The sequence below is a fragment of the Anguilla anguilla genome, chromosome 8 (assembly GCF_013347855.1).
Source record: "Anguilla anguilla isolate fAngAng1 chromosome 8, fAngAng1.pri, whole genome shotgun sequence".
Classification (NCBI taxonomy): Eukaryota; Metazoa; Chordata; class Actinopteri; order Anguilliformes; family Anguillidae; genus Anguilla; species Anguilla anguilla.
This window is the reverse complement of record NC_049208.1, coordinates 1,934,401-1,960,140: the sequence shown is the minus strand read 5'-3', so window position 1 is coordinate 1,960,140 and position 25,740 is coordinate 1,934,401. Positions and strand designations below refer to the sequence as shown.

The window sequence follows — 25,740 nt, the reverse complement described above, 5'->3', positions numbered from 1 at the left end:
TATGAGTCATCACTTATTGTCATCAGAATTCAATTTTTCATTAATATTTACCTTTGAGTTAGGTGACCTAGATTTACGATCATCAAGACAAATTACTTTAAAAACTGAACACGGTTGTGTATGATACGAAAATAAAGAGCAAAGAAACGTACGCCTCTTTACAATTTTTGAACAATCTACCAATCATCAGTTTCGTCTACAATGGTATCATGCTAATTGTGTGGTTGAACCTCCCAACTCAAACATTCCCATGATCCTTCAGTGGTGAATGATGAACGGTGGTGCACGTGGAACGACAGCCAATGGGAACTGTGCTTTCCCCTGACCTATATTTACTGGCGCTTATTTTCCTTCTTTTTTTTTCCTCTTCCATTTCAGATTTTGAACTTGCATTCAAGTGGTAAATAACTGCATTTTTCTTAGCATTTGTAATTGATTTCTTCTGTCTTTTACATCAAAAAAAGGTTTAACTTCTGCCGGCTGATGTCATCAACGGCTTGGTTTTCATTTTGATCACATTGCGCTGCTGATGCGAAAATGGGGTTTTGCTGGGCATCTGCCAGGCCTGTTCCTCTTTTAAAAAAAAAAAAAAAAAAAAAAACAGAAAAAAGGGGGTTTACTTTGATGTACATAGTAAAAATTTCCAGTGTTATTTCAACTCTGTAAGAGTACATGTGTAGCACAGTAGGTAAGGAACTGGGCTTGTAACCGAAAGGTCGCAGGTTCGATTCCCGGGTAGGACACTGCCGTTGTACCCTTGAGCAAGGTACTTAACCGAAATTGCTTCAGTATATATCCAGCTGTATAAACTGATACAATGTAAAAAATGCCATGTAAAAGTTGTGTAAGTCGCTCTGGATAAGAGCGTCTGCTAAATGCCTGTAATGTAATGTTACATGTGAGTCCAGTAGGAACCCGTCCTTATGCACTCTGTGAGATACACACTGAACAGTTCACTGTGCAGGTACATTGTCTAACATGCTGAGGTAGCTTTGTGCATCCTGGTGGTCTGTGTGGGGGGGGGGGGACGTGACGTCACCCTTCGGGGGGGTGCGTCCTGGCACTTGAGTGACGATTTGTGCCGCGTCGGAATCCCCTGGCTGGGACCGCTGTCAGACTGAATGGCTTGCCGTTCTCCTGACGTCAGTGCATTGTCTCCGCATCGATGCTGCGCTCGACGGATGAGTCAGTGTTTGTGTGGTTTATTCTGAGCCTCTAAAAGTGGTGTAGGCGCGTCGTCGCGTATCGGCTGGTTGAAAATTCAATTCAGCTTAATTTTATTTGTAGAGCGTTTTTTTTTTACAGAGAACTGTCACTAAGGCGGTTTACAGAGTAGCAAGGCAAGAGACAGAGCAAAAAGAGCAAACAGAGCAAACACCAGGCCTGAACCCCCAAATAGCAGGTACATAAGGTAAATAAAAACTCCCAGTAGGGAGAAAACCCTCAAATGACAGTGAGAAAAAACTTCCCAATGGGGAGAAATCTCGAGAGGAACCCGGCTATAGAGGGGAAGCCCATCCTGCACTGGCCAGCCTGGTGTAAAGTAGCAGACAGTAAATAAAATGGGTTGAACAGTTTACAACTGAGCTGAAAGCTAACAGGAATAGTAGAAGACCAAATGTGAAAGTTAAAACAGTACAGTTTTTGAGGAGCCGAATGATGGATCTGGAGCTCCAGACAGCATCAAGGCATGGGCAGGGCAGGGACGGCTGAAGCAGTCCATGACCGTGGAGCGAGGGACGGGGCTGGAGCGATCCCGTGGATTCAGGCCGAGGAAACAGGCTGGAGCGGTCTCTGGACTCAGGGCGAGGTACGCTGCGGGAGTCCCTTATGATCTATAGGCTCGGTGAACCTTGCCCGGTGGCTAGGAAGTGGAAATTTCCTCCGTAAATCAGCCTACAGAAAGATGAAGTTCCTGAGACATGTTGCATGACAGCAAGAAAGCACTTCACCACTGCTCATTTCATTGCAACATGCAACATGAACGCACGTGCCGGCACCATGCACGCCTGAAGGGAGGACACCGTCCAATCAGAACAGACTGGGCACGCGGACTGTAGGCGGCAAACCCGTCAAACACTTCCTGTTAGAAATCAAACTGTGAGAATGTGCCCCTCTATGCATTTAATTAGCATAGCGGTTATTCTGTGTTCAAGCTATTTTGATTCTATGGGCTAATTTTAATGACATCTATAAATAGAGTAATCCAAAATCAGAGATGAATTGAATATTTTTTCGACCCCAAAAAGTAAAGAAAGATTGAACATAAAACGTAGCACAGGACTCCTTGTATTCGTAATTGCGTTGCATTTTTCTGTTTTAATAATTCGTTTTTATACTGTATATTTTAAAATATATCAACCAGTTTAAAGATGATGACAGTCCGCTTCATTAATGAGTTCACTGTGCTCTCCAAGATCCCTTTATATTCAAATGTAACGCATTGTTGAAACGTTAGTTAAAAATATATTATATTGCACTTGTTGTACGTCGCTCTGGATAAGAGCGTCTGCTAAATGCCTGTAATGTAATGTAATATATTGGGGGGGAAAAACCTGAGAACCCTCTGTTCCCTTTAAGAGCCCTGGTGCTTCTGAGCAGTAGGCTACGTCCAATGAGAGATGCCCATGTGCCACCGACAGGTTTCCTTGCACGTGCTGAAAAGGGAGTTGTGGGTGGGAGGGGTCAACAGAAAATGTGGTGCTGAAAGGACGTCATAGAACATTAGAATGTGACGTGGTTGCTATCGCATCCCGATGTTTTGTAATGTACATGTGATGCAAAGTGGATAAGATACGATTTTACGATTTTTGAAAATCAAGGCGCCACTCCTAATTTAACGCACAGTATTCAGACTCTTGCTGTTTGTGCTGCTTCTTTTGACGTTCGTCGTGATGCAAACACTTCCGACCGCAAATAAAAGATTCTGCACACGTTTTTTTTTTTTTTTTAACCTTAAGCCCGTCAGCATCTTCGCCGCGCGCTTGCGTTCTTGAGTGAGGTAAGGAGGATGTCGCGCACGCCGTTGGCAGCGCTTTCTGGCATGTCTGTTGGTTTTGCGTCATTTAAGGCGGGGCCTGGGCGAAGGCTGCTGTTCTCAGTGCTGATTCTGTTCTGAACCCAGACGCTGAACTGCAGGAGGGAGCTTATCGAAGCGGTTCCTCTCATCTTTTCTCATCTCCGCCACCCCCCTCTCTCCCCCCAAAAAAGAAACGCAAGCCGAACGAAATGGATTGTTAGCGAGTGTGTGGCATGGATCAATGAGCATAATGGATTCCTTTCACTGCATTCTCTTCGTGGTTTTCGCTGTCCATGCCAATCTGCTTGCCTTCGCGGACAGGAAATTCGGTGAGTCCACGCGTTTATATTTGCGAGTTCATAATCTCAATGTTTCCATATTAAGAACGCGAGCGTTGGCTGAGCGCGCGCCAGGGGCGTGTTTGCAGGATATGGTGCTTTTGGACGGTTGTCAATATTGCATTAAGTAGTCATGGGGGGGAGGACCGAAAAAGGTTAATTCATTGGCTGCTGGAGTTAATCGATTTTTGTTCTTTTCTTAAACAGTATGATAGCCTTTAACTGAAACTTTAAATCAAACCCCAGTGTGTAAAAAGATATAAGAACACCTATGATGGGAAACATGTACATGTTGTCTTTGCTCATAGCTTATACATTACCGCAAAATCCTGGAAATCATACGTCTAGTCTATTCCTCAGTTGTAAATGGTTACTACTGTGGACTGTAATATGCTATATGTTGGTTAATATTTAACTGATCACAAGCATAAATCATTATAGAAAGAATCATTATAGGTGGTAGTCCTGTTGCACACCTTTCTAAATTATTATTTCCAACGAGATTTCTCGAATTTAGCAATACAGGGTGGATTGATTTCACCTTGCAACAACGGTCAGAAAACGTCAGAAACAGGAGAATAATTCGACGTTAATATGCGAGATCAGTGTGTTTCTTGGCCTGAAGTGTTCAGGACCAGACGTAAATTTCCTGTTCTGTTTTCATACGAGCGATGCTATTTCGATGGCCTGCGTTCTGCGGGGAGTCTGTACTCGGGGAAGCGGTGGATGGATGGGCGGGGGTTTTTGGTGTAGTACAGGTTTTCAAGAGATTATACAATCGCGGAGGAGTGTACGTGGGGTGTTTTGCAATTTCTGAATGAAGAGATGGTAATGAGTTGTATATATTCAGCACTGTGGTATAAAAACACCACGATTTCGTTTGCTAATTGAATTTGCGTTCTATTTATGAAAATATAAAGCGATCCATGCATGCTATTCTCGGTATAATTAAATGCTTCCCCGTTACTACACCAATGTAATCGCAAATTTCAGAAAGCAGTTGCACGTGAGTTTTTATACGGGAGGATAATGTTATTGACAATGATGTTATTTTAAACATGTAACGTGTAACATCACTGTCTTCCTTTTACATGTAATTGGACGCTCATGTGTGGATACGTTTTGTACGCATGCGCTGCGTATGTTAAAACAGAACAGTACGAAGTTGAAAGTAGTGTCGGTGTAGGCCTATGTTGGTGCTGTATATTGAACCATAGCTTGGACATGCAATTCAGAGTTAACACCATCATGTACATCCCCCTCCCCCACCCCAACAAATGAAAACGAACATGTTTTTTTTTTTAACTGCGTTTTCGAATAATTCTTAAATGTGTACAGATTTATGCGATGGCATCCTGGTTGTTTCGCCGTATTATGCTGTGCTGACAAGGAACGGACCATGTGTGGTAGGCTAGTCGGTAAAACGAGAGTAGTTTTGGTTCGGCTGTGGAGCAGCTTTTGTCTTCGCTGTGTGGACCGGTGTTGGTTTTCCTCTCCCCACGGTTCGGCCGTCAGCGTGATTTCTGTTTGGAGAAGAAGTGGCAATTCAATTTGTCACTCGCGCGACCGAAACTCTCAAGACAAGATTAGATTGCACAATGCCAGGCTCCTAAAAGATGTAGGCATAAATCAGGACTCATTAATCAGACTGCTAACGCTGGTTATACGGAGAAGAAACCTTCTGTACCAGGAAAAAAAAACGTAATTACCTGCGGTACGCACGCAGGGTGACGTACATCACTTACGTATTGTCCATTTGGAAAATCCCTTGTGTTCCTTTAAAAATGGATATTTAAAGCGGTCCAAGAACGATCAAGTGTACCCTGTCAGAGTAATATTGTCTTATGGCAGTTGATTTAACACTGAATGTAGTATACTGTGTATAAACTGTTGTTGCAGAACTAATTCTGGTTGAGTGCCTTGTTGAAAGGTATGTAAAAGCAGTGTTCTCCCTGGAAATGAAACCTTACAGATTTTAGATTATAAAACCAGCTCCATGCTGAGCTCTTTAGAGCACCGTCCTGTCTGTAGTCTGTATTCCCCTGCACAGACCTACTGTATTTACGTTCAGACACACTCGCTGCAATGTATGTTTAATGTGTGTGTGTGTGTGTGTGTGTGTGAGAGAGTGTGTTACAGAGAAAGAGAGCGAGCGTATGTGTATGGATGGAAGAGTGTGTCTGTGAGTAAATGTGTTTGTGCGTGTGTGAGAGAGAGAGAGTGTTGGAGAGAGAGTGCATGTGTGTGAGTGTGTGTGTATGTGGGTGTTAGAGAGAAAGAGAGTGTATGTGAGAGAGTGTGAGGGAGCGAGCGAGTGAGTGTATGTAATCACACAGTTAACACCTTAGTTGTTGAGTCACATGTTTGGGTTGAATACACAGTTCAGATGCCCTTTCCTGTACCAGAGCTCCCGTGTCACAGATTGCATCATTTAGCTCCTGTACCGTATTCAGACTGGGGGCTACGTTTGAGTGCTGCTCCTGGAGACGGTGCTGTTACACTGCAGCTCTGGCCAAACTAATGCAGAGAGAGTACAAATGCTTTTCCCCAAAAGAGCTCCAAATTCATCTGTCCTCATGGTGTTGCCCTGCTGCGTTGAGTTGTTTTGCGAAAAAAAACTTTGTGCACAACTGAACAGAAATGTCTGCCAAATCTAAATAAATAGAAAAAATGTATGCAGGACATTTTCACTAATGTTTCCACACCCCTCCCCTTTCCCCTGCCCAATCACATCACCCCTCCAATCCACCCCTTTCCCCTACCCAATCACATTACCCCTCCCATCCACCCCCTTTCCCTGCCCAATCACATTACCCCTCCCATTCCCTCTCCTTTTCCCTGCCCAATCACATTACCCCTCCCATCTCCACCCCCTTTCCCTGTCCAATCACATTACCCCTCCCATCCCCTCCCCTTTTCCCTGCCCAATTACATTACCCCTCCCATCGCCTCCCCATTTCCTCTGCCCAATCACAGAAAGTTAATCCGCACAGTTCCAAATTATGACAGTTGAAAAGACGCATCTTGTTACCCTGAACTAAAAACTAAATAAAACAATGACTCCGTTGTTAGGTTCTCAGAGTGGGTCATGATTTGAATCCTGAACAAATCGATAGCTTATTAACTCAGCAAAACGGTGAAATTGGGGGAACTCATTAAAAACAAAGCCAGCAAAAAGCAATTTCAGGGAAATTAGCTGATGGCTGAATGCAGAAAGTGTGGGAGAAGCAGGTCTAGGCTGGAGGAGTGTAGGGTTTTATTTTTGATTGAAGACCAGACTAGGAAGAATTTTTTCACACACACAGAGTTGTCACTGTGTGGAATAGCCTGCCAGGTCATGTAGTAGAGACAGAAACTCTGGGGATTTTCAAGGCTAGGCTTGATACGGTGTTAGATACTAGTCTAGTCTGTCGGTAATCAGAGCACTAATTTAGTCGAGAAAATGGTGAGCATTGTTTGGCTGAATGGCCTTGTTCTCATCATTATGTTTTATTATTATTATTTATTTAGTTAAATCTGGTGTTTTAGTGTGCAAAACACACAGTTGGACTAGAACTAAAGCCTGTGCCCACACTGGTCCATCACAGGTAATATTGGACACCTCTGGTCTAATTAATGTTGGTTGCCATTGTTACTAATGAGGACTAAGACCACATTCCCCCATAGAATAGCAGGTCAAGGGATTTAAATGGAATCCCATTATCCTAATTAACGGTAAAGTGCAAATTATAGACCCACTTGCTGAAAAACGTGGACTAAAAAATTAGAAGCAGCAGTTTATGCAAAAACATACCGCTCCCTTTATCAAGTGGAAAAAATGTGAAAAGTACAAATACGGAACAGAATTGTATTTTCCTTTTTGCATGCACTTTTGAGCTTTAACATGTAACAAACCAAGCAGTGTGTTTCTACACGACCCTTGCAGCTTGGTGGCTTTTTTTAAGAATTTGTGGGCCTCCTTTGCCTAGTAGTTTACATTTTAGTCCACCGCATCGTTTTATTTCATGAGACAAGTGCGCAAATTTGTTCTGTCATGCAAATGAAAAATATATAATACTCTGTATTACAGGGGCCAAGGGCCCTATAAGGTCATTGTTTGACCTTTAATATACAGAAAAGGTAAGAAGTGCATGGCCTTGCAGCATATCTAATCCAATGTGTAATACCTACGGTATACTGCTGATATTTTAAAGTACTGGTTCAAACTGGTGGCTAACCCTATTCATGCAGTGAACACATCCCATGAGTGGAGATTAGTTTAGTAATATGTGGGCTTCTGGTGATCTGCTATTTCTGAATGTTCCCTAACTGGCCCCGACCAAATGTTCCTCGTCAAAGGTGTGAGCATCCATTTGCACTCAGTGAGTCACAGAACCAGCAGGGAGACGTACTGTTCTACTCAGAGCTTTCTGCTAGGGTCCTTCCAGTAATTGGTCAATGTTTGGAAATGGTAACCGACAACAACTCGATTGTATGATAGCATCATTACAGTAGGGAGTTAAGCCGTTGTTCAAATTCTTGTCTCTAATCCTACAATCCTACACAATGCAAACTGAGCCAGTCGCCTCAGATGAGTATAAATGGCTTCATGTGATTAGAGTGTGTATTTCAAAGTCATAGCAGGGAGTTTGCGTTAACAAACTTCTGGGTAAAAAAAAAAAAAAAAAAGTGTAAGAACAATTTCTGAAAAAGTGTAAGAAGATGCATATTTTCCACAACTTGATCAAGAAGTTTCTGCAAAAGACTAGCCGGCGGCACGGTGGTGCAATGGGTAGCACTGTCGTCTCACAGCAAGAAGGTCATGGGTTCGAATCTCGGCTTGGGGCCTTTCTGTGTGTAGTATGCATGTTCTCCCTGTGTCTGTGCGGGTTTCCTCCCACAGTCCAAAGACATGCAGGTAGGCTGATTGGAGATTCTAAATTGCCCGTAGGTATGAGTGTGTGAGTGAGTGGTGGGTATATGGTGTGCGGCGGCCTGTCGAGGGTGTGTTCCTGCCTCTCGCCCACTGCATGCTGGGATAGGCTCCAGCACCCCCCACGACCCTGACCAGGATAAGCAGGTATAGATAATGGATGAACCCTGACCAGGATAAGCGGGTATAGATAATGGATGGATGGATGGATGGATGGATGGATAGCAGTAGCAGTAGTTTTGGTATTTTGGTATTACTAGTAGCAGTAGCAAAAAAAGCACACGGGACCGAGTTTGAGAATCCCACTGTAACTTCAACACTGGCTGGAGATTTTTTGTCTTCAACTTTTGAAGAAATTGTAAACTGCACACAAGGGCCATCTTGCATGGTGTTTGTGGGGTTTTTGCTGGTGGTGGCCAATGTTGGAGGATTCCAGTTGGGCCTATGGGGTGCAAACAAGTGAAACTAACATTAGCCCACCACCAGTGAGGCCAACACTGGCTTAAATAGGGACACATTTACTGGGTGTTCTTCCTTAAACTATCGGGTACATGTGCTAGAAATTAAGCAAAAAATTATTTTTGGCACAAGGGACCATTAGGCAAAAGTATGGACAACTTGGCTGGCCTGTGATCAAAAATATAAAAAGTAATTTTGTTCATCTTTGAGTGCCAAACACTTCTTATTTTGAATCGCTCATTGTCATAGTGAACGCCAAAACCTAATTTCAACAAATAGCTGATTTAGAGAGATGGCAACCCCCCTAAAATATTTAACACATTCTTTCAAAACCAAGAGTGTGTTTTGCTGACCTGCACTTGTGCGTATGAACATAATTTTGTCTGGAACATGTGTGCGCACGTGTTGATGAAAGGAAATGATAAGGAAAAAAAGTCAAATAAATCAGTCGTAACCACAGTGACGGGGAAGGTCAGATCGCCTGTCTCTGTTGGCCGTTTCCATAGTAACAGGTATTAGCATCTTTAATTAATGCTGGACGTTGGGTTGCCTCGGGGTGTGGTTAGGGATGATGGACAGCGACACGTCACCTGTGAGAGTGTCGCGTGAAAGCAGAAAATAGGTATCGACTCAATATGACCTGCGGTATTCAACCTAACAGAGCAAAGTGTAGCTACAAAACGCGCATACGGTTATGATATAGTACAAAAAAACTCATCGTGCGCTGAAGTCTGACCACTGTTCAATTAATTTTAACATGTAAAGTGCACAGAATTTTGCCTCTCGTTGGCCTGCAGGCCGGTTAGATTCTGAGGAAAAATTGCATTCAGATTGGTCTATTTGTCTTGTGTGTTTATTAATGGTTTATTAAAGAGGAATCGGTCGCTTATTACAAAATATATCTCCAGGCTATGCAAAAAGGATATGTGTTACATCTAAGAACCATGAAGACGGATATGCAATTAATTTAACTGCTTTTGCTTGAATCGCCTTAATCAAATATTGTACCGCGCTTAGTCACAAACTCCTTAGAAACCGACAAGCTGGGGAAATTAAACGGGAGCAACGAAAATGACCGTCTGATAGCTCTTTGCAAGAGTCGGTGGGTGTCTGGGTGTCTTAGAAACCTGCGGCTGTTTCCATCTGATCTGTATCTTTCGGGTTGTATGTTTTTTTTGTTCGGCTGAAGAGATTACGCGCCCGCGCGCGCTGATAACTATGACACGCGCTGCTGCGTGCTGGCCCAAGGTTACCGCGTACTTCAGCTCGGTCGCGGCTGGGAACAGCAGGCGCTGGAGCCCGAACAGGCAGATGGCATCCTGGGAAAATTGACTTCCTTTGGCAAACATGTTTTAGTGGCTGCGCTCGCGACATCAGCGCCCAATAAGAGCAGCATTATACGGGAAAAGTTGATCAAATTCAGCTCCCGCCATCCCCCACACGCACCTGTTTAAGAACAGCCCACCAGCTGATTTTACCCGTTTCACACTGGTTACACAAACGGCGTAGGAGGGCATGTGTTTGGAGAGAATAGCTGACACACAGAGGGGGAAAGAATTGTTGCTTTTTTAATTGCTATTTTATTTAAGATGTAGAAAATGTATTTCAAGGGAGTCTGCTCATCGAAACAAAGGTCCTTTAATGACGGAGATATTGACTTTATTATTAACACTCACTTTGTTGAGTACTGTACTCTCTCATTTGCTGCTTGCTGCAGTGCAATAATCTGCTGAACAATAATCAGTGTTCTCCCTCTTATACATACTGAGGCACTGAATGTTGTTGTTTGTTGGTTGAATGGCTAATGCTGTTGACTGTGATCATGATAACTTGGTGTCATATGTGCTCTATGACTATGTCTCTATGTCTCATGTACTTGTCTGTGTTGCTCTGGATAGGAATGTTTGCTAAATGCCTGAAAAATAGCCAAGAACTGCCTTTTTAAAAAGTGTTTATTCAAAAGTGACTACCGCTGGGTTATTTACCTTATTTATCTACTAACTGGAGAGAGAATCCAGTTAGTAGATAAATTCAGTAATTTAATGAGACTATAATGTCATTGTAAGTGCCTTGTAGGATTCTGTTAGGTCAAACAAAATGATCATCTTTCCATTAAATATCTATTTGGCATCAAGTGGTTATTAGTTCATTGTCAGTTTGTTCCTTAGTTATAAAGGCATTATTTTAATGAATCCATCTGTAGAACATACCATATAAAGTGCAATTGCAGTATTTATTCTCCTTGTCTGGGTTTTTGTTCTTTAAAAGCAGGATCCGTTTTTTTCTGGTTCTGTAGTTTCACCCTCGTGTTGATTTTGGCTCTGCCCAGTTGCGCACCATATCGCCCTGAAGTGTTCAGCCATGGAATGCTAATGTGGTGATTATCCGTTCATCAGAGACGTTTGAGCTGATTAGACGAGGTAGCTGAGAGCTTTGGAATAGGTCCTGAACATAAAATAAAGCGGTGAAACTCTCCGCGATTCACTCACAAATATACTTAAATCGGGGGAAAAAAATGCAGTTCAGTGGATGTTTGTGTGGTTGATCATCATCTTCCTTCGTTAGTGATGTTCATTATAGAGTACTGCAACATGCCACATTACTTTGCAGGGAGTGTACTATCAGGACAGGAAAAATCCCCATAACCTCCCCATGGCAACCAGGCACATGACTGACGCTTTTTAGACCATGTAAAGATTTATGAAAGAAACTGGCAGGAGGCACATTTTTTTTTTTTTTTTTTTTTTTTTTAAAAGATTGAAAATATAATCTTTTATTAGCCACTCGTATAACAGAAGCACGCAGCCGAACATTGCAGAAATGGCTTTCTCTCGGGATTTCTCGTGAAGAAGAGTACTGGGGACAGACGGATGGGGGGAAAAATCCTGTTGCGTCGGCGTTTGTTTTACCTGCTGACCTGCTTACCTGTTTACCTGCTTACCCGTTTACTCTCTTTTGATTGTTTTACCCGCTGACCTGCTTACCCGCTGACCTGCTTACCCGTTTACCTGCTTACCCGTTTACTCTCTTTTGTTTGTTTTACCTGCTGATTGTTTTACCTGTTTACCTGCTTACCCGTTTACTCTCTTGTGATTGTTTACCTGCTGACCTGCTTACCTGTTTACTCTCTTTTGATCGTTTTACCCGCTGACCTGCTTACCTGTTTACCTGCTTACCTGTTTACCTGCTTACCCGTTTACGCTCTTTGATGACGACCCTGTTGGCACCGCAGACATTAAGTGCTCATTACTCCTGAGCAGTGAGAGAACATTTCACTTTTCAAGGATTTAGGATTTAATATCCCAGTTTAATATCCCAGAATGCAGTACAGCGGAACATAATAACAGAATGTTATAGCTAGATTGACGAGCCAGGCTGGGCTGAATGGCCTCTTCATGTCGTCACTTTTCTTATGTCCTTATGTTCTAAATGCATATATTAGCTGCTTATAACCGGGCTTGGAATCGAACTGAACTGAATGTAGGGCCAATCCCAGCCTCTTAAAGAGGATGTCTGAGGGGTTCGCTGTGTGCCGTTTATTCTGTAAACAGGAAGATTGTGGGAAATGGTGCAGAAGGTAACTCCGTTTTTGCCGGCAGTTTTGTCCCCCCCCCCCCCCCCCCCCCCCCCCCCCCCCGCCCCCCCCAGTCTGGCACGGTGACATTTCCATGGCCGTGCCGCAGGAACATCGGCGGGGCTGAGACACAGCCGCTTGCCTTCCCCACCGAGGCCAGGCGGTTATGTAACCTGGGCTGCGGATTCCCTGCAGTACAGGAGAGTGCTGCCATTTAGCAGAAGCTCTTATCCAGAGGGACGTGCACAACTTTGGATTTTTTTGGGGGGGGGGGAGGGTCGAACCTGCAGCCTTTCGGATACCAGCCCAATTCCCTTACCCATACACTGCGTTACTGCCCCATAACCCTCTTTAGGCTGTCCTAGGAAAACTCTTCAGCGTTATGGGTAATCCCTCTCAAAATGGCCGCACACATTCCCACCCTTCAGGAATGTGTGATGTTCCCACCGTTCAGGAATGAGCGAGATTCCCACCCTTCAGGAATGTGTGATGTTCCCACCGTTCAGGAATGAGCGAGATTCCCACTGTTCAGGAACGAGCGAGATTCCCACCGGTCAGGAATGAGCGAGATTCCCACCGGTCAGGAATGAGCGAGATTTCCACTGGTCAGGAATGAGCGAGATTCCCACTGGTCAGGAATGAGCGAGATTTCCACTGGTCAGGAATGAGCGAGATTTCCACTGGTCAGGAATGAGCGAGATTCCCACCGGTCAGGAATGAGCGAGATTCCCACCGGTCAGGAATGAGCGAGATTTCCACTGGTCAGGAATGAGCGAGATTCCCACTGGTCAGGAATGAGCGAGATTCCCACTGGTCAGGAATAAGCGAGATTCCCACCGGTCAGGAATGAGCGAGATTCCCACCGGTCAGGAATGAGCGAGATTCCCACCGGTCAGGAATGAGCGAGATTCCCACCGGTCAGGAATGAGCGAGATTCCCACCCTTCAGGAATGAGCGAGATTCCCACCGGTCAGGAATGAGCGAGATTCCCACCGGTCAGGAATGAGCGAGATTCCCACCCTTCAGGAATGAGCGAGATTCCCACCAGTCAGGAATGAGCGAGATTCCCACCCTTCAGGAATGAGCGAGATTCCAGCCAGTCAGGAATGAGCGAGATTCCCACCGTTCAGGAATGAGCGAGATTCCCACCCTTCAGGAATGAGCGAGATTCCCACCCTTCAGGAATGAGCGAGATTCCCACCGGTCTTGAGTGGCAAATTGACAGAGTGGCACCAGAGACATTGTGCCTCGTAATCATGCACATAATTTCATGAAAATATAAACATGTTGTCTAAGTTGTCAGCTAAAGCTGCAGCTTCTTTATATATAGACTTTACACACACACACACACACACACACACACACACATGTGCAGATACACTCACGCACATGGACATTTCATTACAGGAATATAGCAGACACCCTTATCCTGAGGGACTTCAGAATGGCTTCTGCATTTATTTTTACACGCTATCCATTAATACAGCTGGATATATACTGAAGCCGCTTAAGTACCTTTCTCAAGGATACAACTGCAGTGGCCTGCCCTGGAACTGAACCTGCAACCTTAACCATTGAACTCAATCAACAGTCGAAATTTCATGTTGAAATTAAAATAGGCTGTATAAAAATAAATGTCACACGTTTTCCTTCATACACAGTTTGGCCTGTGAGGTTTTGTGATAAGAGATACATAGTCTATGAAGACAAAAATTAGTGCATGTATTTATTTACAAAGACAATCTTTGTTTGACTGCAGGCCTATGTTTTGCCTTTATTTTACTGTGTTTTCTGATTTATTGGGTTCTTAGTTTGCCACATCATTATCATTTGAAAACCAGCACTGATCTATATAATTAGTACAACAAAACGGCATATGGTACAGCCTGCAGTACTATTTTTCATGAGGTAAAAATGTTCCACAGCTTACTGAGCAAGATTAGGTGTTGATGCTCAAGCCCTGAATTTTTTTAACGATGTTATCTGTACCAACAGATTGTGCGTTTTTTTTTTTCCCTCCTCATTATTACCCCGCTAACTTTGATGACATCATTAATCTTCTACCATGTGAACAGTGGGAACAGGGTCCCGTACTTTTTGCTGCATCATTTTACAAAAATCGTGGCCCTTAAGGCGAAGAGGCTGTGTTGCTATGGAAACGGATAATCGGGGGGTGGTTTTGGGTCACCGCGGGTTCCACGGACCTGCCGGATAACGAGCTCAGCGCTCCTAACATCTCCCTCGGCCGTCCTCAGTGAAAACACTCCATTTTGACCAGCCTCATTAATATTTATGAGAGGGGGGCGTGTCCAAGCGGAATGCGGTGATGATGGACATTCTGTATTGTGACACAGTGCCGGAACGTTCCGCAGGAAAGATGCAGAAACTTGGGCTCAGTATCTAGTGAGGCGAGACGGAGATACTTCGATGCAATTGTCGCTGCCATTAATTTCTATGAGGCTAATGCTAACACCTGACCAGTCTCCGCTAAAGCTGTCTCTGAGTGAACCTGCAGAAACTGTGGTACCCCGCCCCACACCCCCCCCGCCCCTTTCCAAGGCTGTTCTGGACCTTCCAGGCCGGGGGCAGTTTACCGCTCTAATGCCCCTGCGCTCTCTTATCTCCCTCTCCAGGGGTACAGGGGCAATCTCTGTGTCACGTCGCTCAAATCTGTCCTTGCCTGAGCAAAGTCTGTTAGCTAGCGCTGCTAATCCCAGCCCAGCTCAAAGCCGGTAGCTGTAGACAAGGCGGAAGGCCCCTGTTTTTCCCTCTGTAGCCGTACTGAAATCCTCCAAATTCTGCATAAAAGGAACTTTTTAAGGCCATGGCAGTGCAATAAAAAAATAAAGTTATGATGGTTCTCCAGTCTATTTCTATCATGCACATTTGTTACTATTAATTTTGTGTAGCAAGTTCTGCATTTTCCTAACTTTTTGTTTTTTATTTTTTCCTCTTACAGGCTGCTTGTTTGAGGCTGAGCTGTGCTCCCCGTATGAGGTCTGCTCCAATGGTAAGCTCTGCTTTAATCTGTGGGCAAAATACTGGACATAAACTGTGTGTCAAATGTTCTTCTTTTCTTTGTCTAAAAAACATTACCGTTAAGATTTGGATTATACTCTTTCATGCTGGACTAATAAGGGCCAGATTTAGAAGAGTATTGCAGTGATTTCCCAAGAAATCAAATACTAAAGTGAATATTGGTACATTCTGCTCCTTAGTGAAGATTCTTATACGTTTATCGGGGGGGGGGGGGGGGGGGGGTTTGAGCAGGGTTTAAATGGAGAAACGTCGGTGGTGTTAGGCAATCAGACAGAGTCCAGTCCCATAAACACAGAGAGAAAGCAAAGGACATGAATTTGAGAGAAAAATCTGTTTGGTCGACAAGGTGGGACGGTGAGATCAAAGGCGGCTGACACCTGAGATTAGTCTCCAGTCCTGCAGGGGGCAGTGTCTGTAGGTGCAGTGGTTTTCTTTCAGTTAGCTGCTGCTTTATGCCTAAATTGAAAGCTGACCTTCAGGGAGGCTGAAGAGGGTATGTGCTGGCACAGGGCACAGGGCACAGGGCACACCTGTATGGCACACATGACTCAGGGCTTAAAGAAGGTTGTTGGAATGTTTTCTGTTGCCAAACAGTTTCCGAAAAGTGTGAAGTATTTACACGTGAACTAAAAATGCCCCAGCTCCTTACGCTTGTGTTTTTTTATAAATTATTTTAGCTCGAATTAACTTGAAAAGGTTAGTGGCATAATATGGCATTCACCTGCAAAAATGTGTATTCATGTGTGCAAATGCCTTGCCTTCTCACGCATAATTAATTTTTAATAATAAGAATTGGAGAAAAAATGGCAGAACGGCTCATTTCAGAAGCTGTTTACTGTATCCTCTAGCTGTTTTTCTTCAGCCGAATGCCTTCTGCTGCTCAAGATAATTGAATTTATACGTTGCTAAGCAACGAGACAAACAGTTTTGTAATGCCTGGGGTCAATAGCGGCCCAGCATGCACCTGGGGGGGATCCCTTTATGACGGCTGAGAAGGAAATGGAAGTATTATTCAGTTACGCCATGTTTCACCAGGTCCAGCTCTACATCTCCACAGTGTCAGTGCGCCTCCTGCTAGTCACAGAGTAGAAAGAGTAGGTGGTGTCATGCCATTCTGAATAAGTCCCCTGTTCTGTGTCTGCAGAATTTCTTTCTAAGGTATGGAAGTGTGTGTGTGTGTGTGTGTGTAGGGGGGGGGGGAGGGGGAGGTAGAAATCAGAAGCAGAATTTGTTTGTCAAACTGATTTCTTCAGTCCATCAGGAAAAACGACAGGAGAGACAGAGAGCTTGTTTTATCTTTGCTGGAAAGCATTTGCTGACATCTTGTGCGAGAAGCACTTTTCATTGTCATTGCAAATGGAACGAAACGCAAGGAGTCCTGTGTTTCTGCTCCTGTTTCACAGCCGTAGGCGGCAGCAGGCACCCCTCCTGTGTTTGTTAACTGTGTGGTGTCAGGTGTGGAGCGCTGAGCGATAAGGACGGCGGCTGGGCCTCGTCTGGTTCAGATCTGGGTCAGACGCGTTTCTTTATACTTCAACTGTACAGATGCCAAAAAAAGCCTGAGAACAGTCCTGCAGATCCCTGAGAATTTTCAAAGACAATACACATTTCAGGCCTACTTCTCAAATGTGAATTGAAATGAAATGGCAGCTGCTGTGAATTGTGATGAAAGTAGGGTTGGAGGTCAGACACTCCCAGGATGCAGTTCACCTGAAGGGAGTAGTGCTGGACCCCGCATTAATATGAAAACTTGTCTTTCCCCTCGTGCAGTATGGTTTCTTTATTATTATTATTATTATAATTATTATTACAGGCTTTTAGCAGACGCTCTCATCCAGAGTGACTTACACAACTCTTATGGTTCCTGTATTTTACGCAGTTCTGATCCCAAAGGCTGTGCCTGTCGTGTTTGTTGTCCGTGTGCCTGTGCCAGTTCCCGTGCGTTTGTGTCTCAATGTTAAAACAGCTCCACTCATCAGATTTGTGTGCAGGTGATGAGTTGGGGGGGGGGGGGGGGCACACACATGACTGCCTCTGTATTAGCCTTCTTTCTCATTGCTTTTCCATGCCAGGGAGCACGTACACTTCATTAAACTCAGCAAATGTTTTGCATGTACATCAGCCAATCAGGGCAAATGCTGTTAACTAATACGGTCATCAAAACAACCACCGAGCTCACGGCCTTAAGGAGACTATTCAATTTGGAACAATGCAGCTGACGGCTAAATCTGTTTCAGAAAGCATTAAGCGTTTTGATTGAATGTTTGGTGACTTGCCACTGGCAACAAGCTGGCTTAAATGAATCATTTTTAAATTCTATTTTCTCGTGATTTTAGACTGTTTTAATGTGATGTTGAAAATGAAATAAAGGAAGATATCCAACAGGGATTAAAATGGAGGATTTAATACACTGGTTTGCATCCATGGCGGCAGCACACCTCGGAGATAGATTAGTCATGCCTGCATGATCACAGTTCATGGATGTGAAGGTTTGTATGGTCCTTCGGGGTCCGTGTCCGTGTCCTCCAGATACTCCGGTTTCCTCCCACAGTCCAAAGACACGCAGCCCAGGGTTTACAGGTGAAAATGAGCCTCCCTGGCCTGGTCTGGCACATTTACAGAAATGCTATTAATACACAGTAAATTGTCCAGTGTTAATTAAACTCTAACAGTGTTATTTAAACTCTTCACGGATAACATTTGGTCCCAAATTTTTTGTTTTATTTTATTTTATCATGTGTGCATTGATCCTGTCAAACTATTCAGTAAAATTAAAATCGAATTAATAAATGTAATTTAATGTTTGAATGTTTCACTGGATCCCCTGCTGGGTTATAGGCATTACACCACTTTCCTTTCTCTCAGTCTTTCGACCAAAAGAGAGAATAGAAACCAACTTCTCTGTGTATTTTTTGCCAATTCAGCCACTTTACCATGAATAACTGAAGCTCTTCTGGTTGAGTGCTTTGGGTACATTTAGCTCAAGTAAATAGACTGACTTTGCACTCTCAGGTTTCCCTGGTTTAAATATCGAAGCAGATGGTCTTCCTGAGGGCAGCTCAGGGAAGATTGGCTTCTGGAAGGTTCTGTCGCCGGGTAAGGCTGAGATCGCCTGAGTACGGACCGGGTTTGTAAATGTAAAGGGGGCTGCTGTTGATATCCGGCTGCAGGGTGCCGTTGCTATGGCTGCTGATGGGGTAATTGGGAACGGTGTGACACCGGCCTCTTAAATATGTCACTCGCAGCCTACTGGATACACTGGTGGTTGCTATGGTCACTGTAGATACACTGGTGGTTGCTGTGGTCACTGTAGATACACTGGTGGTTGCTATGGTCACTGTAGATACACTGGTGGTTGCTATGGTCACTGTAGAGCCTCTGTCACACTCGCCAAACGTGAGCCCACAGGCCTCAGCGGCTTTTCGCTGAGTGCCGCTAACTGCTTCTTTGGAACGTGCGGCGTGGTCTGGTGTTTCTGTTAGCCACGATGTTCCTGCAACCGCGGTTAATCAGTCTCCTCCTCTACCTTGATTTACCTCACAGCTCTCTGTGTGAATACTGAACACTTACTCCTCATAGCTCTCTGTGTGAATACTGAGCACTTACTCCTCATAGCTCTCTGTGTGAATACTGAGCACTTACTCATTACATTACATTCATACTCCTCATAGCTCTCTGTGTGAATACTGAGCACTTACTGCTCATAGCTCTCTGTGTGAATACTGAGCACTTACTCCTCATAGCTCTCTGTGTGAATACTGAGCACTTACTCCTCATAGCTCTCTGTGTGAATACTGAGCACTTACTCCTCATAGCTCTCTGTGTGAATACTGAGCACTTACTCCTCATAGCTCTCTGTGTGAATACTGAGCACTTATTCCTCATAACTCTCTGTGTGAATACTGAGCACTTACTCCTCATAGCTCTCTATGTGAATACTGAGCACTTCTCATAGCTCTCTGTGTGAATACTGAGCACTTACTCCTCATAGCTCTCTGTGTGAATACTGAGCACTTACTCCTCATAGCTCTCTGTGTGAATACTGAGCACTTACTCCTCATAGCTCTCTGTGTGAATACTGAGCACTTACTCCTCATAACTCTCTGTGTGAATACTGAGCACTTACTCCTCATAGCTCTCTGTGTGAATACTGAGCACTTCTCATAGCTCTCTGTGTGAATACTGAGCACTTACTCCTCACAGCTCTCTGTGTGAATACTGAGCACTTACTCCTCATAGCTCTCTGTGTGAATACTGAGCACTTGCTGAACATTGATTTGCCTCACAGCTCTGTGTGTGAATACTGAACACTTGCTGAACATTGATTTACCTCATAACTCTCTGTGTGAATACTGAACACTTACTGAACATTGATTTGCCTCATACAGTAGCTCTCTGTGTGAATACTGAGCACTTACTGAACACTGATTTGCCTCATAGCTCTCTGGGTGAACACTTAACTCAGCCCTGGCCTCCTGCCTCAAATGCTGTCAAAAAAAACACACGCACACTTAGTGCTCTCGAGTGAAATGGAAACGCTGTAGCAGTGGTTAACTGAAACCCTGTGAATCGCCATGGCAATAATAACTGTCTTAAGTGTCTTCACTGTTGCCATGAACACATTTAATGTAAATAATGTGGTCAGAACTCTAAAGAGGCTGCATTAAGAGCTTCAGCGGCTGTCCTGTAAAACTACAAGGCTCGGATTCAAAACGCCTCGCGCAAGTCAAGTTTTTAAAATTTTTAGCCAATAACAATGAGGGCAGGTGCCCGTGAAACATTTTATTTTGTTACTAAGTTACTAGAAATTTTACTGCTGGCTGCTTTAGGCCCCAGGATTACCACCTAGAGGGATCAAAGGGGAAAGAAAAGCCTCCACAGAGTTTACACGGAACACCTCTCATTCACAAAATTTCAGCCCGCACTTTGCTGATAGTTTTTAGAACGCTGATCTGAGATCCAGGTCAGCAAAGGACTAGATTGTCTATAGATTCAAAGGCTAAAGATTTCAAGGCCTAGATTGGCCCTTCAGGACTTGGTGTGTGAGATCCCTGTTATAAAACAATGCAGAAGTGTGAAATTAATCTGATATTGAGTGCAGTATACATGCATTGGGTCTTACAGGTTTCTTGGTTAAATGCTACCTTCAGTTTTTTACGTACGTGTTATGGAATGTTTTTTTTTTTCGGTTTGAGCGAATGAAGATGGACAGTTGTGATTCTCGGTGGCGCCCACGTATAAAGCGCAGGTTTTAGTCCGCGGCAAGTGAGTGCAGTTACAGCACACGGCCCCCGGGAGAACGCCAGCTGGCTGCCGTTGCTAGGGTACAGCCACACACCCTCCGACGAGAAGTGACTTTGCGATCGCCTCCGTCCGATTCTTAGCTTCTGCAAGGCATGCTGGGATAGCTGGCGATGCGAGTTAAGCCGACAGAGCTACCGGATGGATGGGGGAACGTGGTGCGATAAACAATCAGATTGAAGATACGACGTGTAAACATGTCCCCAATTAAAAATTTTATTTCCACATTCCACATGGTTCTGCTAAGGAGGAGTCCTTATTTATATTATACTATTATGCTGCTTAATTATTTGTTTTTGTATCGTCCTGTCATAACGAGGTGCAGCCTCACGCTCACACATAAAAGCATTGTGTTTTCACAGCTCTTTAAAAATTCTATTTTGGTTACATATTTTAAGGTATGATTGGATTTAACAGGGGCCAGCATGCCCCCCCCCCCCCCCCCCCTCCCGTATGTACAGAGAAGCTCTTCAGATTTGGAGCTGTAATTGGGCGGTTATGTTGAGCATAAACAAACAGATGCGATTAGGACCACACTGCTCCAATGTTCTGTGGAGCCATGCTTGGAGGAAAGGGGGGGAAAACAGCCGGTTGCCACGGTAACCGAAAGACGACACAGCGGATTGGACTGGCAGCTGGCGGCTCCCTGCATCTTACGAGTCTGTGCCGCTGTGCCCCGTGCTGATAGGTGTGAATTTACCACAGGCGATGGCCAATGAGTGTGGACTTGCCCGCAAAAATATTTTAACATGTTTTTCGCTTCCGTGATAAGTCTGTTTATTAATCTGATTGTTCTCCCTTCCTGTAATTTATTTTATGAAAATGATTTCTCTGTTCCTAGGGTGTAGAAAACAGCTTTTTCAGAAAAGTTTATCTGCTCTGCAGAATTAGTTTTCTCCTTTGTGCTGTTGTACACCCCTGCTTCCCCCAACAACAACAACAAAAAAAAAGCAGAGAAGCCTTAGAATTGTGACAGGGGGCCTTTATTTAAGGTGGCTGGGTATTAAGTGCACTGCACAGACCTGAGCCCAGGTGTGGCATGAGCGCAGGTTTGGCATGAGCCCAGGTGTGGCATGAGCTCAGGTGAGGCATGAGCCCAGGTGTGGCATGAGCCCAGGTGTGGCATGAGCCCAGGTGAGGCATGAGTGTCAATCTCCAGTGTCTGTACGTATTTGTGGTTTCCCTTCAATCAGCAGCCAGTGAGGGCATTGAGAACACAGTGTGTGGACTCTCTAGCCAATCAATGAATCAAATGAATCACTTGAGCTGGAATGCACTGAAAGACAGTGCAGACACTGCGGCCCTCCAGGACCGGAGTTTGACACCCTTGCCTTAAAGGGTTAAATGGGTATTTTAAGGATGAGGACAGAGGGTCTAACCTCCCACCTCAATCAGCTCTGAGCTCAGTGATATTCCCTCCACTTCACGGGCATCTCTTCCTCCCTCTGCACCGGTGTGCGTTAAAATGGCTTCTGAGCAGGATGCCAGTTGTGTAGTAAGCATTTAGAGAAGTGGGCTAATAATTCAGAGGTTGCAAGCTCGCATACTGTACTAGGTGGGGCACTGCCATTGTACGCCTGAGCGAGGTTCTTAACCTCAGTGGCTTCAGCCAATGTATCCGGCTGTAAAACTGGACTGAATGTTTAAAAATGTAATCTGTGTAAGTCCCACAGTCTGTGAGTCTGCTGAATGTAGATGAATTTATATCATATAAGGACGGAGTGTAGCACAGTGGGTAAGGAACTGGACTTGTAACCGAAAGGTCGCAGGTTCGATTCCCGGTTAGGACGCTGCCGTTGTACCCTTGGGCAAGGTACTTAACCGAAATTGCTTCAGTATATATCCAGCTGTATAAATGGATACAATGTAAAAATGCTATGTAAAAAGTTGTGTAAGTCGCTCTGCGTAAGAGCGTCTGCTAAATGCCTGTAACGTAATGTAATAATATAGCTTGGACTCCATTGTTGTTCTCTACTGTCTGTTTAGACTGAAACTGGCCTTCACAATTATAGCTTTAAAAAAGCATTCGTTTGCAGTCGTGCAGAAAGCAGGCTGGCATTTTATTGTCTACCCCCCACCCCCCCGCACGCACGCACACACAAGACAATACAATATAGCATAATAACTGAGAATGAAGTTGATATGATAGAGCAGCTGGTGGGAGTAGGCAGAGAACGAGCTCCTCGCGCTCCGCCGAGCCCCGCTCTAACAATAGCTTCATGAATGGATCAATAGTCAGTAATTTCCTAGAACAATAGCATTCCACGCGCCGGTTTCCAGGCTCTGAAAAGACTCGCGGCTGATTATCTTCATCCCCCGAAGTCAGATAGACGCTTCGTTTATGCAAATTAGTATTTTCGGATTTGTAACGCTCGTCTGGCGAGGGCGGTTTAATTATTTTCGGAGCGGAGCAGAAGCGCGCGCGCGGAGCTTCTCGTGCCCCCTGTCACGTCTGGTTTGGCGCGGAGCGATGCGTCCACCCCCCCCCCCCCCGGCTTCGCCGAAGGTAATGACGTCTGCCGGACCAAAACGTCGTGCCCGCGGCTGGCTTAGACATGGCACTGGGCCATACCCCCGACAGAATTCAGCGATCAGCAGTTGTTCTGCAATCTTCTGGCGTGCCAGCAGACCGCCGGGAACGTGCTGTTCCGTTTGTTTTCCAGTAAACACTCGCGGGAACGTGCTTTATTAGATTCGTCATCACTCACTGTCGGTTAATAAATCAAGGGAAACGATTTGACTTACTGTAACAAAATAGATGAACCAATAATTTAGATTAAAAAAAAAAAAAATACTACTGCTACTACTGTTACTACTATTGCTGCTACTACTACTACTACTACTAATAATAATAATAATAATAATCTTCAGTTTTATATGACCTTATCAGACAAAGCCTAAAGCCTAAAAGAAAGCGTAAAATAAATTATTATTAATAATAATAATAATAATAATAATAATAATAATAATAATAATAATAACAAATAAAATAAGTTTATCAATTAAAATAATCATAAGAGAGAGTACTGTGAAACGCAGGCATCTGACGCAGTTCTGCGATCACACGTCAGACTGCCTCTCTCAGCAGCGCTTATGATTGCAGTAAAGATGACATTCCAGTATAAATATTCATATTTAAGGGGCCTCTACTTCCTCATGTGTCATGATCTGCGGAAATAGATCAGTGCGGAGGAGGAGTTTAAATCGCCACGACCGGAGCAGCTGAAATAAATTAAACCGAAGCTGGATTTGGAGAATCAGGGCAGCGTGCATGACTCACGTATGACAACTCGAAAGGGCAAGCTTAACGAAAAGGTGTTTGGAGTGTGGGTGAGAGGTGCAGCCCACTGCTCAAATATTGACAATGTAGAGATTTTTTTATTTGGCGCTCTCGCTTTCCGTCTCCCCGTTTCCTTCGGTATTATGCAGCTGTCACAAGCCTGTAGGTAATGGTAATGACCTGCTGGCTGCCCCCCAAACCGTCTCATGAACGGGGGCTGCGTTTGATCACGAAATGCGGTGTCTAAAAATAGATATTTTACGAGCGGTAAGACTGCCCAGTCACTCATCGGCAATCTAAGCGGCTCCTGGTTTCACCTTGCCAGCTCATTGACTACATCTTTACTGGGCTTCTAAGACAGTGTGGCAGACTTCTTGAAAGTCCTCTCAATATTGGAATGTTGATATTAATATGATCTTTACATTACATTACATTCATTTGGCAGACGCTTTTATCCAAAGCGACGTACAAAAAGTGCATTTTCATGATCGTAGACAATGAAATCAATATTATCTCAATATTATCTCAATAAATGAATAAAATAAAAGCAATTATGGTAACTGTATTTTCTTTGCAGATGGAGGAACGTCAGTTTAGACTGACCCAAGTTACAGAGACAAATCCAAATATCATTATTTTGACATCACAGTCTGTTCTTAAGATTCTGTAATTGACAGCGATGTAAAAGTATGGGGCTTGTAAGTCAGAGGTTGCAGCTTTGATTCCCAGGTGGGGCAGGTGGGGCTACCCTATAGCAGGACACTCAACCTTGAAATGCTTCAGTAAATATTCAGCTGTATGCGTGGAGAGAATATAAAAATGCAATCTCTGGATAACTGTGTGTGAATCTGTGGGTGGTTTATTGTCAGTGGTAACATCACTCAAAGCTGAGGGACAGGTGGAAGCAGAGTATGAATGATGTTCCCTCAAAGGGGAAGGAGAACATATCATCTTTTCTTTCATCAACATCATCATGACCATCGTCATCACTATTAGCATTGTCATCAGCACCGTTAAGGGAGACCAATCTTAAATGTGCATAAGCATCTTCATCACCCTCATGGTATTGGCAGAATCATTTCATCAACATGAGGATCATCATCATCATCATTAACATTGTTATCGTCCTTATCATCGTCATCACCTTCCTTGTAATCTTTTAAGGTGTAAGATCACAAATGTGTGATTAGAATGTTCTTAACTGAACATTCTAATGTTGATGTCACGATCACTGCTGGTAACTGAAAGGAACAGAGTTCTAGAACACTGAACCCTTCAAAGGGTTAATCCTCATCTTCAGCATCTTCCCCATTGTAACAGTTTCATTGTCCACAGGCACCCGATGAGAGAAAGGAAATAGGTACCGAAGAGGATTCTGGGTAATTCCCACACAGCTGCAGAAGACAGCATTTTGTTTTCACCCTGCACTGACCCTGAGTGGAACACTGTTTCCATTTCCTGTCAGATAGCCGCTGAAATGCGAAGATGATCAAAGCTTTTTCCAGCGTCACCTAGCAACGGTTGCCGCGGGGAGCTTCGGGCCCTTTGATCGGGGCTGATAGCATCTTTTCATTGATTGCCCGGCGCTTATCTTCCCCGATATAATACCGCCCAGAATGTCAGCCATTAGTCCGCGGGCGAGGCGTCTTGGCTCGTGAGGAGCTGGCGCGTTTGGACCACACAGAACGGCTGAATAATGGACCCCCTCTGTCCCCGGAGCTCAAAACGATGAGTCATTCCCCGCTTCCGCACCTCACTGTGTCACGGGGAGAAAAAGGCATTAATCTCGAAACCTGCGCGCTCGGGGAAACCAAACTC

The 25,740-nt window shown here is 44.3% G+C and overlaps 1 protein-coding gene across 1 annotated transcript in view; it reads left to right on the top strand.

The window, feature by feature from the left end:
- The first annotated feature begins 2,983 nt into the window (after nt 1-2,983).
- Nucleotides 2,984-25,740, top strand: part of LOC118233668 (receptor-type tyrosine-protein phosphatase N2-like) — a 134,130-nt gene continuing 111,373 nt past the window's right edge. The window contains exons 1-2 of the mRNA XM_035429491.1: nt 2,984-3,348; nt 15,262-15,312. Of these exons, the coding sequence (XP_035285382.1) occupies nt 3,261-3,348; nt 15,262-15,312 (139 nt within the window). The 5' untranslated portion in view covers nt 2,984-3,260. The remainder of the gene's footprint in view (nt 3,349-15,261; nt 15,313-25,740) is intronic.